The sequence below is a fragment of the Babylonia areolata genome, chromosome 14 (genome assembly GCF_041734735.1).
Source record: "Babylonia areolata isolate BAREFJ2019XMU chromosome 14, ASM4173473v1, whole genome shotgun sequence".
Lineage (NCBI taxonomy): Eukaryota > Metazoa > Mollusca > Gastropoda > Neogastropoda > Buccinidae > Babylonia > Babylonia areolata.
The window spans coordinates 13,892,828-13,905,304 of record NC_134889.1 but is presented as its reverse complement, the minus strand read 5'-3'; the positions used below and the strand labels follow the sequence as shown (position 1 = coordinate 13,905,304).

The window sequence follows — 12,477 nt, the reverse complement described above, 5'->3', positions numbered from 1 at the left end:
TTGCGTAATGTTGGTTTGGAAATGATGCCGATATTTGTTTGATTTGCAAAGCATCGTGCTCTACCTTTCATGTTAGACTTACGGCCGCTCCCTCTCTCTGCTTTTATTTCTTTGAGGCGATCGATGGTGTGATGGCCTTGTACCTGTTCTTTTTGATATTCTTTGACTTTTCTGAGGATTTCCGATTTTCCTAGATGTAGGCCGCTCGTTGGTGTTCCGTTACCAGCAAGTCTGTCAGCTCGCTCATTTCCCTTAACTCCTGCATGTCCCGGGCAGTATGACCATGTGAGTTTTTTAATCTGAAAGTTGCGCATTGCCTTATGCCACTCTGGGCTTCCCATTCCGTTTTCAATTTTCTGTATGAGGTTCATTGAGTCGGTTAGAATCATGGCATGTTTGTTTCCGGGCATATGGATGGACGATAGCCACTGGAGGGCATGTGTCACAGCTTCAACTTCCATCGTTAGGCTGGAGGTTGTGACTTTGTAGGCAGCATTCTCTTCCCTAACTGTTTTTCCATTTTGTTTCGCAGTGAATCCCCAACCGGATTGGTCTTTGGTGACTGAGCCATCTGTGTATATGATGATGTCCTCTTCTTTACTGTTTTCTTCTATGAGTAGCTTCACTTCCGCATCAGTTTTGCCCTCTGGCCATTCCTGACAATGTCTTCCTAGAGTGGGTGAAATGGCTGTGTTGAATAGATGGTTGAGGTTTTCGGGGTTTTTCTCCCATTCTTTTGTTTCTTTCAGGTCTTGTAGTCGGCATACTAGTTGGATTGTGTCTTCTGTTTGCCCCATCCATGATCTTCCTCGTCCTAGACGGCTGCCTTTTGGTTGTTTGACTGCGTCATGCAGTGGGTTTTCTTCTTCTTCTTCTTCTTTGTTTGTGGGCTGCAACTCCCACGTTCACTCGTATATACACGAGTGGGCTTTTACGTGTATGACCGTTTTTACCCCGCCATGTAGGCAGCCATACTCCGCTTTCGGGGGTATGCAGTGGGTTTTGAGGGTTTTCTAATGCTTTGAAGTAGGTCTTGACCCGTTCTAACTTGTTTCTGGCCTGCACTGAAGGAAGGTCAAGCAGGTATCGCATGGTTTCTGTGGGCGTGTCTTTTGTTGTTCCAAGGATCAGCCTCATAGCTTCATTTTGAACTCTTTCTAATTTTAAGAGGTTGCTTTGAGACGGTGTTGTTAGCCCAAGTCCGTAGTCGATCACACTGAGGACGAGTGATTGGTATAGCAGGAAGAGGTGGCGTTGTTCAATACCTTTGGTTGCCATTGCCTTTAAGGCTGAAAGGCCTTTTTTTGCATTTGAGAACAGTATTTTCCGTATGTTTTCTGAAGGTCAGCATCCTGTCGAAGTGTATTCCTAGGTAGCGTAGGCATTCAGTTTTCTCGATCTGAATCCCATCGAATGACACAGAAGGTGGTGCTTTGCTCGCGGTTCTGTTGTTCAGGGTGCACAGCAACGTTTGGGCTTTCGCTGGATTGATGGAAGATCCTGTGTCTTTGCACCATTGAGCAATATTGTTTAGTTGTTTCTGGACGGCTTTGGTTCTTTCCTGAGCATCTTTCGAAGTTTTGAAGACCAGGCCATCATCCGCAAGAGTAAGCACCCGAGCTATTCCATTGTTGTTTAAGTCTGCAAGGCCCTTCGTGTAGACATTGTAGAGGACAGGAGAGAGCGGAGACCCTTGTGGCAGTCCCATGGATAGTTTAGAAGGTGCAGACATCCAATCTCCGAGGCGTAGGACGACGGTTCTTTCCTGAAGCGCTGCTGCTATCCATCTTGTCAGTGTCAAACTTACTCCATACCTTAGTAGCAGCTCCATGAGGTGTGCAAACTGGACTTTATTGTAGGCATCTTCAAGGTCGATTGCTACTGCTAGTGTTCTTCTTTCCTTTGAAATCCTTCATACACCTCATATGCAAAAGCAGCTGCATTTTCCCATGTGGCCTTGCCTGTTCTGTAACCACCTTGATTTGAAGGGAGAATGTGCCTGTGTTCAAGATCCCTTGCAAGTTTCCTGGCTATCATGCGTTCCATGAGCTTTCCAGCGATGTTTTGCATGGTTAGGATCCGGTAGCCGCTTACCTGATGGTGGTCCTTTCCTGGTTTTGGTATGGGTTTTAAGAAGCTGTGTGTCCAGTCCTCCGGCACATGTCCATTGTGGAAACTTTTGATATAGATTGAAAAGTTTGCTTCTGTCTTCTTCCGATATTTCCTTGATGTCCGAGCAGCGAACTTTGTCTGGGCCAGGGGCAGATTCTTTCTTGCATTTAGCTATTGCTTCATTTTGATCATCTATTGTCAAGTCATCATCAGGTCCAGTCTGCATAAGGGTTTGGTTTAACTCCTCAACAAATTTCTTTTTCTCATCTAAGTTGCTTTGATCGCTCTGTTGTATGAAACGTTTGAGCAGGGCGGAACCTTTTTCTTCGTTTGTCTTAAGCTTGGTTCCATCAGTGTCTACCATGTCTGGGGTTGTTGTTGTGCACGTTTTCCCTTCCATGCGACGCCTGGAAACAAAACATATGTGATGGTGCATGCGAAAAACATGGGTAATGGTCAAAATTCACAAAATGATATTATTCTTTTATTTGAAAGTAGAGAGAATTCTGAATAACACACAGAAAACAGAATTCAAGTATCTTTATTAGTTTCTGAGATACATGTATTTGAGTTTCGTGATGATCACAAACGTACTTCTGAGAAAATTGGGGCAAACGAGTTCGCTGTTTCCCACTCTTGATCACCAATTCCCAACGGGAAAACATCAAAATAAAGCACTAATACTTTATATTTCTATATAATACTTGGAAATTTAATAGAAAAAGATCATACAATCTGAATAACCAAAAAACTCAAATTTGAAATTTTCACCCCTTGTCACTTTCACAGCGTGTTGCGTGAAATTTACTCCAGCGACTTATCCATGATTTTCGCGTGCGGCGTCACATATCTTCATTAATAAGATACTTTTCCTTTAAGAAAAAAAAAGTTATAAAGGTTCGATGTCCTGAATACCCGCCCCTGTCCCATTAGACCCCTGAACATTTCCTTGATAAGCATATCTATCAATATCTGAAAGTATTTGGAAACATTTTTTACGTGTACAGTACTGCGGCCAAGCAATACTTCTGTTTCACACAAAGTTTCTCTCACATTTGATACCCACCACTTCTTACCTCTGTGGTCAAACTCCAGCATCATCTGGTATGCCTTACGAGGAAGTCTATCATGTCCATCTCAAGTAATTTAAACCAATATCGAATTGTGTTTACACTTGAGCTTCCAAGATTTCCATACACCGTTTTGTCTACTGTGCAAATAGGAGCACACAAAAAACGTTCACAAGTCAATACTTATATGTATATATGGAATCAAAAACGTTAAAGTAAGTCTCGAATATCATTTCTTTATATTTTTAGAAGGTCTTCACAAGACAAATCAATGCTTTCTTTCCCCTCTCTCTTTCCTTCTTTCTGTACCTCCCTGTGTCTGTCTCATTGACGAATGGAAACGGCTTTAAGTGCCACATCTGTGTGCTGTTGAACAAAAGCTAAACAGCTGTGATCAAGCTAATAAGCCGTCACTCTTTGCCCGGCTTTGAACCCCACCCCCGTAAGGTGTCAACACTGCTGGGTCTAACACTACCTAACGTCTTATACAGAGAGAGAGAGAGAGAGAGAGGTTTTCAACTGGGATCTTTTCACGCGAGTCTTTCTGGTCCCTCACTCTTCCTTCCGTTGTGTGTGTGTGTGGGGGGGGGGGGGGGGGGGGGGGGGGGGGGGGGGGGGGGGGGGGGGGGGCTTGATTGGATGGTTGGTCGGTCGGTCGGTCGGGTGGTTGGTAATTAATTCAACGTCTGTTCACTAAAGAGAGAGAGATATTGGAAGTGTGTGTGTGTGTGCGTGTTATTCTCCATGTTATGGCCCCACGACGATGATTCACATTCAACTGACAACTTGTCGCCATACGTTGCCTCCACTCAGAACACACTACACACCGCATGCACTAATCCTCAACCCAGTACCCAGCGGCGCAAAGCGTGGTGCGGGACCACTGGAGCTTTATGACCCGAAGGTTCCATTCCCTCAATGTCACGGGCTTACAGACGTCAGAACAAACGCCGCAGGAAGTCGTCAGCTGGTAACTGTCTGTCTGTCCAATGATACACGCTGACGGTCGCCGGGTAGATATTCGATCAATCAAAACCGCCGTATGAAAACCGAGCTTTTGCTTCCTAAAAACTATGGACAACTTTAGAGAGTCAAAAGTGTACAAATAATGTGGACGTTGCGCGTGATTTGTACGTGTGGTTTTTAACTAATTTTTAATGTGTGTGGAGGGTGTGTGTGTGTGGAGTGTGTGTGTTGTGTGTGTGTGTGTGTGTGTGTGTGTGTGTGTGTGTGTGTGTGTGTGTGTGTGCCGCGTATGTGGGGGACGGGGTGGGGTAGGGATATGTCGGAAGGTGTGTAGGTTGGTGAATGTGTAATAATGTGTATGTGTGTGTGTGTGTGCGTACGAGTGCGCATGTGTGTGTGTCTGTGTGCGTGTGTGAGTGGGTCGGTGGGTGGGTGTGTTTGTGTGCTGCATGGAAGCATCTGTAACAACACTCATGGCTCTTTTTCTGACACATATCATTATCTCGATCTGTAACTTAGTCAAACAACGCAGGATGGTCAAGAAAACATTAAGCAATAAAGTAACATGAAATGAACGGAATCAGAATGAACAAAATAAGAATCAATGACAATTTCCAATTAAATTCTGTTTTATTGAATCAAGAGCAGCAGCAAGCAAGCAAGCAACAACATCATCAACAACAATTGAATATGTATTTGTATTTATTTTTATCACAGCAGATTTCTCTGTGTGAAATTCGGACTGCTTTCCCCATGGACAGCGCGTCGCTACACGACAGCGCCACCCCCTTTGATTTTTTCCTCTGCGTGCAGTTTTGTTTTTCCTATCGAAGTGGATATTTCTACAGAATTTTGCCGTTAACAACCCTTTTGTTGCCGTGGGTTCTTTCACGTGCGCTAAGTGCATGCTGCACACGGGACCTTGGTTTATCGTCTCATCCGAATGACTAGCATCCATACCACCACTCAAGGTCTAGTGGACGGGGAGAAAATATCGGCGGATGAGTCGTGATTCGAACCAGCGCGCTCAGATTCTCTCGCTTCCTATGCGGACGCGTTACCTCTAGGCTACCACTCCACTCCAAATGTCGTCGTCGTTGTTGTTGTTTTTACAAAGGAGCTAATGGACGACAGCATCGAAAGCCTGCTGATCCAGTGCCAGCTACGCTGGACAGGACACGTTGTCCGCATGACAGAGAGCAGGATCCCGAAGATGCTATTGTACGGCCAGCTGAAGGAAGGCCACCGCGAACTTGGAAGACCCTGCAAGCGCTTCAAGGACACCTTGAAGACAAACCTCAAAGCCTGTGACATAGACATCGCTTCCTAAGAAAATGATGCCCTTGACCGCTCTCGCTGGAGGATGCTGTGCTCTAGCGGCATAAAGACGTTTGAAACAAAAGAACGCTGGCCATTAAGAAGAAGCGTGAGCGAAGGAAACGGGGCTCAATTCCTGGAGACGTTTTCCCTTGCAACACCTGTGGGGACTGCTGCGCATCCAGAATCGGCCTCTTCTCCCATATGAGGACACACACCGACATATAAGCCTGCCTGCCTACTCATCCGTCGGTCTGACGGGAGACTCCATCAATGGACGACCGAATAAATGGGGAAAAAAAACACATTTTTGACACAAATAGTTTTCCATGATGAATTGGTTATCGATTGACAGCCAGTCATAAAGAACAACGAAATAAATGTCCCTTTCAACTTCAAGTGAAGAAACCCACACGCGATACTGACAGTGTTGCAAAGCCTTTGTAACACGTGGATTACGTGAAGGTAAGTGTAAATAGTGATTGTGTTTGGTGTGTGTGTGTGTGTGTGTGTATGCGCGCGCGGACGCGCGCGTGAGCGCGAATGTGTGTGTATGCGTGTGTGCGTGCGTTCGCGGGAGCGAACGTGTGTGTGTGTGTGAGTGTGGCGCCTGGTGGGTAAAGGGTGGGGATTTCGCAGAATTCCCAGGTCAACATAATTATGCACAGACCTGCTAGTGCCTGAACCACCTTTGTGTGTATACGCACGAAGAAAATCAAATATGCATGTTGACGACCTTGTAATCCATGTCAGCGTTCGGTGGGTTATGGAAACATGCAATAACATACCCAGCCTACATGCACATCCCCGGAAAACGGGGTATGGCTGCCTACGTGGCGGAGTGGAAAAACAACAAAAAAGCGGTCAAACAGGTAAAATGGTACATGTCTGTATGAGTGTGTATGTGTGTGTGATTGAAACCTGGTTGACACAGGAAACAATTGATGGGCGTCCCGTCAATGACAGCTGTCAGCCGGTTCTACCCAAGTAGGCAGCCTGATGTGCAAATGGCTCCATGTTTGTAACGCGCTTAGAGCCTGGTCTCTGGCTGAGGAAAGGCGTTGTATACAGCAGATGTGGTGTATGCAATCTGGATCAGTTCACACGTTTTGACACCTCCTGGAAACTCCGGCTCGGAAACCGCTAATGTTGTCGTTGTGCAGGTATGGGGGGGGTACGATGGAGACTCAAACGACTTACAGTGGTGGTGACAGGTATGGGGGTACGATGGAGACTCAAACGACTTACAGTGGTGGTGACAGGTATGGGGGTACGATGGAGACTCAAACGACTTACAGTGGTGGTGACAGGTATGTGGGTACGATGGAGACTCAAAGCGCTATGTCGTTGTGCAGGTATGGGGGTACGATGGAGACTCAAAGCGCTATGTCGTTGTGCAGGTATGGGGGTACGATGGAGACTCAAAGCGCTATGTCGTTGTGCAGGTATGGGGGTACGATGGAGACTCAAAGCGCTGATGTCGTTGTGCAGGTATGGGGGTACGATGGAGACTCAAAGCGCTATGTCGTTGTGCAGGTATGGGGGTACGATGGAGACTCAAACCGCTGATGTCGTTGTGCAGGTATGGGGGTACGATGGAGACTCAAACGGCTGACAGTGGTGGTGACAGCGATTCTGTGTCCTACACTGCTGCTGTACTGGACAGGTGAGAGAATCAACGATGTGTCTGTGTGCACGGCAGGTGGGCCTACTGGATAGAATACCAATGCGAGAATATGAATTTATATATTTATATATTCCGATTAAGACCTTGGTCCCCAGCACTGGAGGGGCTTATACAAAAGAACCTGATACAACAACTCTGTACAAAAGAACCTGATACAACTCTTTACAAAAGAACCTGATACTACAACTCTTTAAGAACCTGATACAACAACTCTTTACAAAAGAACCTGATACAGCGACACTTTACAAAAGAACCTAATACAACAACTCTTTAAGAACGTGATACAACAACTCTTTACACAAGAACCTGATGCAACAACTCTGTACAAAAGAACCTGATACAACTCTTTACAAAAGAACCTAATACAACAACTCTTTAAGAACCTGATACAACAACTCTTTACAAACTAACAAAGGAAACGGTTGACAGGCATGAGTTCTGCAAATGAGTGATAATTACCATGAGGCCGCAGTGCGTAGCTTCTTGCTAATTCCGTAAATATTATACATGGCTCAATCAAAGAAACCTGTTTCGTTCCTTGTTGACTACAACTCGTTATATGTTGAGAGAGAGAGAAAGAGAGAGAGAGAGCTCGCCCGCGTTGCTTTTGGCAGTATCTTCAGTTCATATCATCTGAATCATAACCCTCCGTGGAAAGAACTCTTTCGGTATGTATAAACAGGCCTAGTTCCCCCGCCTTCTAGAAAATCTGTGCTAGAAATTTCTATTGCTATCTTTTTTTTTTTTTAAACTTTTTTTTTAATTTTCCAAAAACATGTATACAATACAGAGAATAGTATGAACCAAACCGTATACAACGAACAGTAGCATCTTCCACTACAGAGAGATAGATAAGACAAAATAAAACAAAACAGGCTATAGCAAGGCAAAACAAATCTGTAACAACAACATCAACAGCAATAGCAACAACAACAAGCAAATAAACAAACAAACACACACACAAAAACAAAAAAACAAACAAAAAAATAAATAAATAAAAAAATAAAAAGAAGAAAGGAAGATTTGTCCAATCATTCAATCAATCAATACTTACATCTTAATGATTGTAGTAATCATGGTGATTTAAGATGACATTAATAGTAAATAGCCTAGACCAGTTGTGACATAGCAACAGCATCAAATGTATCAACTATTATAGTAATGGTATCTAGGGTAAGGCGAAAGCGAGTGGTGACATTATAATGTCATAATAATAATGATCATGAGTATACCACTTCTGCATTATTGGAAAAGAACATTTGTGATTGGTCACATTGTAAAGACAACAGGAACTATAAAAGTTAAAAAAACAACAACAAATAATACATATTGAGGAATAAATAAAGACATATTAGTACAAAGTAAGGACTGTTATATAGAATGGTAACTATGGAACATGTGAAATTATGATTAAGTAACAGTTTCCATAATTGGAAGGTAACTGTTCCACTTTGTACGGAAAGCATGATGGTTCATTAGTATATAAGATGCATGTTCTTCGATTTTGTATCTGTATCTGAGCTGTGTTTTAAATGCATTGAGTTGTGGTGGTTGTTTATTGAATTTGCATTTGTACAGAAAGTTTTTGGCAAGTAAAATAATAAAATCTAAAATGTCATCTGTAGCAAATGTGTGTGAGTTTCCAAATAAAACTAATTCTTCACATAATTGGGCATTGTATACATTATTGCATTTGTTATTAATATCAGTTTGGAAAGCAGTCCAAAATCTCTGCACAATCTCACATCTCCAAAAAAGGTGTTCAATGGTTTCTGGATGTGATCCACAGAAGCTACATTTATCATTATGAGAGATATTCATCTGTTTCAGTGATTTGTTTGTTGCAATAATCCTATGAACTAATCTTATTTGAAACCATTTTAAGTTAACATCACTTATTTTGTGTATTTTGTGAAATGTCTGTTTCCAATTAATGTTCAGTTGCAACAAATCGTTCCATTTCTTACAGCATTTAGGGGTCGTATTGTTTTTAACTAGAGTATCATAATAAACTTTTGTTCCTTTTTTCACTGAATATATCATTTGTAATGATTTTCTCATCTGCAAAGCAGTGTTATTATCAATTTTAATGTTTAGGTTTTTTATATAATTTCTAACTGACCTTATGCAACCATTTAAAGTAAGGAAATTTGTTATATTTCCATGCTTTTGACTAAAATCTTCATAGGAAAGGAAACTACTGTCCCCGTGCACTAGATGAGAAATATTCCAGACCCCCTTTTCCATCCAATTTCTGTATGATAAAATCTTACTTCCAATTTTAATATTTTGGTTCAGAAAGATTGGTTCTGCTAAAACTTCTTTACTACTTAATAGTGGGACCTTCTGACAAAATTCTTTGTAGGCTTGGAAAACATGGATCCAGAACTTATTCTTATCATTAGGTGTTGGTAGACAGGGTCCATATCTATCAATATCTTTGATAACTGGATTGCTTTCTTTTATTATTATTGTCCATTTATGGTTTGAAAACTTTAATTTACGTATCCAGCTCAGTTTAAGACCTTTAATAAATTGTTTGATGTCAAACATTCCTAATCCTCCTAATATTGTACTTTTAATTACTGTTTTTCTACTTATTCGATCCTGTTTTTTGTTCCAAATAAACTTGAAACATGCCTTCTGCAGCTCATCAATATATTCATCAGGTGGATTTGGTAGAAACATCCATAACTGGGTTATTTTTGATAAAATCAGTGACTTGAGAACAGCTATCCTTCCTAAAGGGGTAATCGGTCTTTTTATCCATATTCTAAATAACATTCTAATTTCAGACATTTTGTCTTTATAGTTTAATTCCTCACATTCTTCTAAATCAACAGTAAACCACACTCCTAAGATTTTAAATTTTGGTGGGTTCCATACCATTTTTAAATGAGGTAGATATCTAATTTGACATTGTTTTCTGCTACCCAGCCATATTGCTTGAGTTTTACCTGCATTCATATATAATCCTGAAAAACTACTAAACGAGTCAGTTGTCCTTATGATCTCCTCAAACGATATTCTATCTCCTTTGGTCATCAATTGGGTGTCATCTGCAAACTGTGCAATTTTATGATCTGTATTATTAATATTAATACCTTTAATCAGTTTATTTTCTCTTATCATTATGCCAAGGATTTCAACACATAGAAGAAATAAGTAGGGTGAAATGGGATCACCTTGACGACATCCTCTCTCTACTGGAAACCAAGAAGACGCCGTTCCGTTTACTACTACTGCTGATTTAATATTTTGATAAAAAGTACTTATCCATCTACAGAAGACTGGACCAAATCCAAATGCTTTTAACACTTTCATCATGAAAGTGAAGTCAACAGTATCAAACGCTTTTTCAAAATCTATACAAATCAATAAACCAGGCAACTGCTTTGAATTTAAATAATGAATCATATCATATATTAATCTAATATTGTCACCAATAAATCTGTTAGACATAAATCCTGTTTGGTCATCACTAATTAAAGAGGACAGCACAGACTTAACTCTATTTGCTAAGCAAGAAGATCCAATTTTATAAACAACATTTAATAAAGATATCGGTCTCCAGTTCTTAATAAATTCTCTTGGTTTGTCACCCTTTGGTATACAAATTATTATGCCTTCTTTCTGTGTTTGTGACAGTTCACCTTTCTTCAAACCTTCATTTAGTGACCTGACAATTAAGTATCCAAGATCCTTCCAAAAGAATTTAAAAAATTCGGCAGAAAAGCCGTCAGTACCTGGACTCTTATTGTTCTGCATGCGTTTAAGTGCCTGGGTAGCTTCTTCATAAGTAATTTCACCCTCAAGGTTTTCTATTTCTATATTACTAAGTTTAGCCATTTCCTTAACAATATCTGCTATTTCACATGTTTGAATAAGTCTCTTTTTATATAAATGTTTATAGAAATCGTGAACCTCCTTTAATATTACATTATGTTCATGGATTTCTTCTCCTTTGTCTGTAACTAATTTCTTCATACTCTTATTTACAAAGTGCCTTTTTTCAAGATTACAAAAGTATTTTGATACTTTTTCTCCTTCTGCTATCCATCTGGCCCTTGAACGCATGAGTACTCCTTCCATCTTCTTTTTTCTAATATCTACAAGCTTTAACTTATTCTCTTCTATTCTATCATTTTCTTGACATGTTCTGACATTCCTGCTTTCTAAGTTCTGTATTTCTATTTCTAACTGTTGTTCTTCCTCCTCTGTTTTACGTTTTTTCATTGTGGCATATGAGATTGTTTTTGATCTAATCTTCATTAATAGAACATCTAACAATAATTGGTCTGATATTACACACTGTATTTCGGACATTAGAATGTTTCTTAATTCTTCATAATTGTATAATGGAACTGCATATTCTCTAATAACTTGTTTGATTTCTTCTTTAATTTCATTTACATAATCTATATCTTTCAGTAAAGAATTGTTGAATTTCCAAAAAGATTTTCGTTTAATTTTTTCGCCAAATGAAAGTTTAAGAACTATCATTGAATGGTCTGTCCTATAGCCATATTGGATGTCTGCTTCGTGCACATACTGTATCAAACATTCAGATATAAGGAAGAAGTCCAAACGGCTCTGTTGAAAAGGGGATGGTCTACGCCATGTAAAACGTGTACTATCAGGGTTTAAGTCTCGCCAAACATCATACATATCTAAGTTTGTCATAATATCTTCTACTTTGTCTCTAGCTTTGGGGTTATTTATGTGTTTATAATTAGAATAATCTTTATGTGGGTCAAGAACTAGATTCCAGTCACCTCCAATAATCAGGTTTGGGTATCCAAACTGTGTAATATTTTTTTCCAGTTCATCATAAAATTCTGGGGAATCTTTGTTTGGGCCATAAATGTTTACAATTAAGAAATCCTTTTCTACTGTTGTAAAGGAAATAATTATGCAGTTTCCATTAGGATCCTTGTACACCTTTTTAATTTTAAATTCAAAATTGTTATTGAACATAACAGCAACACCTCTGGATTGTGAATTATGAGATGCAAAGTGACAAGTGTAACCCCATTCAGATCTAACATACGATTCAATATTTGGGTCGAAATGTGTATCTTGAAGGAGATAAATGGAGTGTTTCTTTTGTCTAAGAAAGTGAAAAACATCTCTCCTCTTTTTAACGTTACCCAGTCCTTGACAGTTCATGGAAACAATGCTTATATTTTCCATTTTATTTTATTATTATTGTGGCTATTATATCAAGTAATTAATGACTTGTACTATATTTTCTAGTGGAGTCTAAAGGGCATCCACTCATTCTATTTGCATGGTACATAGTACAACTGAGCAAAGGCTTTCAAA

General features: G+C 40.3%; 1 protein-coding gene across 1 annotated transcript in view; it reads left to right on the top strand.

Annotated features, from left to right (window-relative positions):
• Positions 1–12,477, top strand: part of LOC143289843 (carbohydrate sulfotransferase 11-like) — a 42,007-nt gene that overhangs the window by 8,605 nt on the left and 20,925 nt on the right. Inside the window, exon 2 of the mRNA XM_076599028.1 lies at positions 7,048–7,131. Coding sequence (XP_076455143.1) covers positions 7,048–7,131 — 84 coding nt within the window. The remainder of the gene's footprint in view (positions 1–7,047; positions 7,132–12,477) is intronic.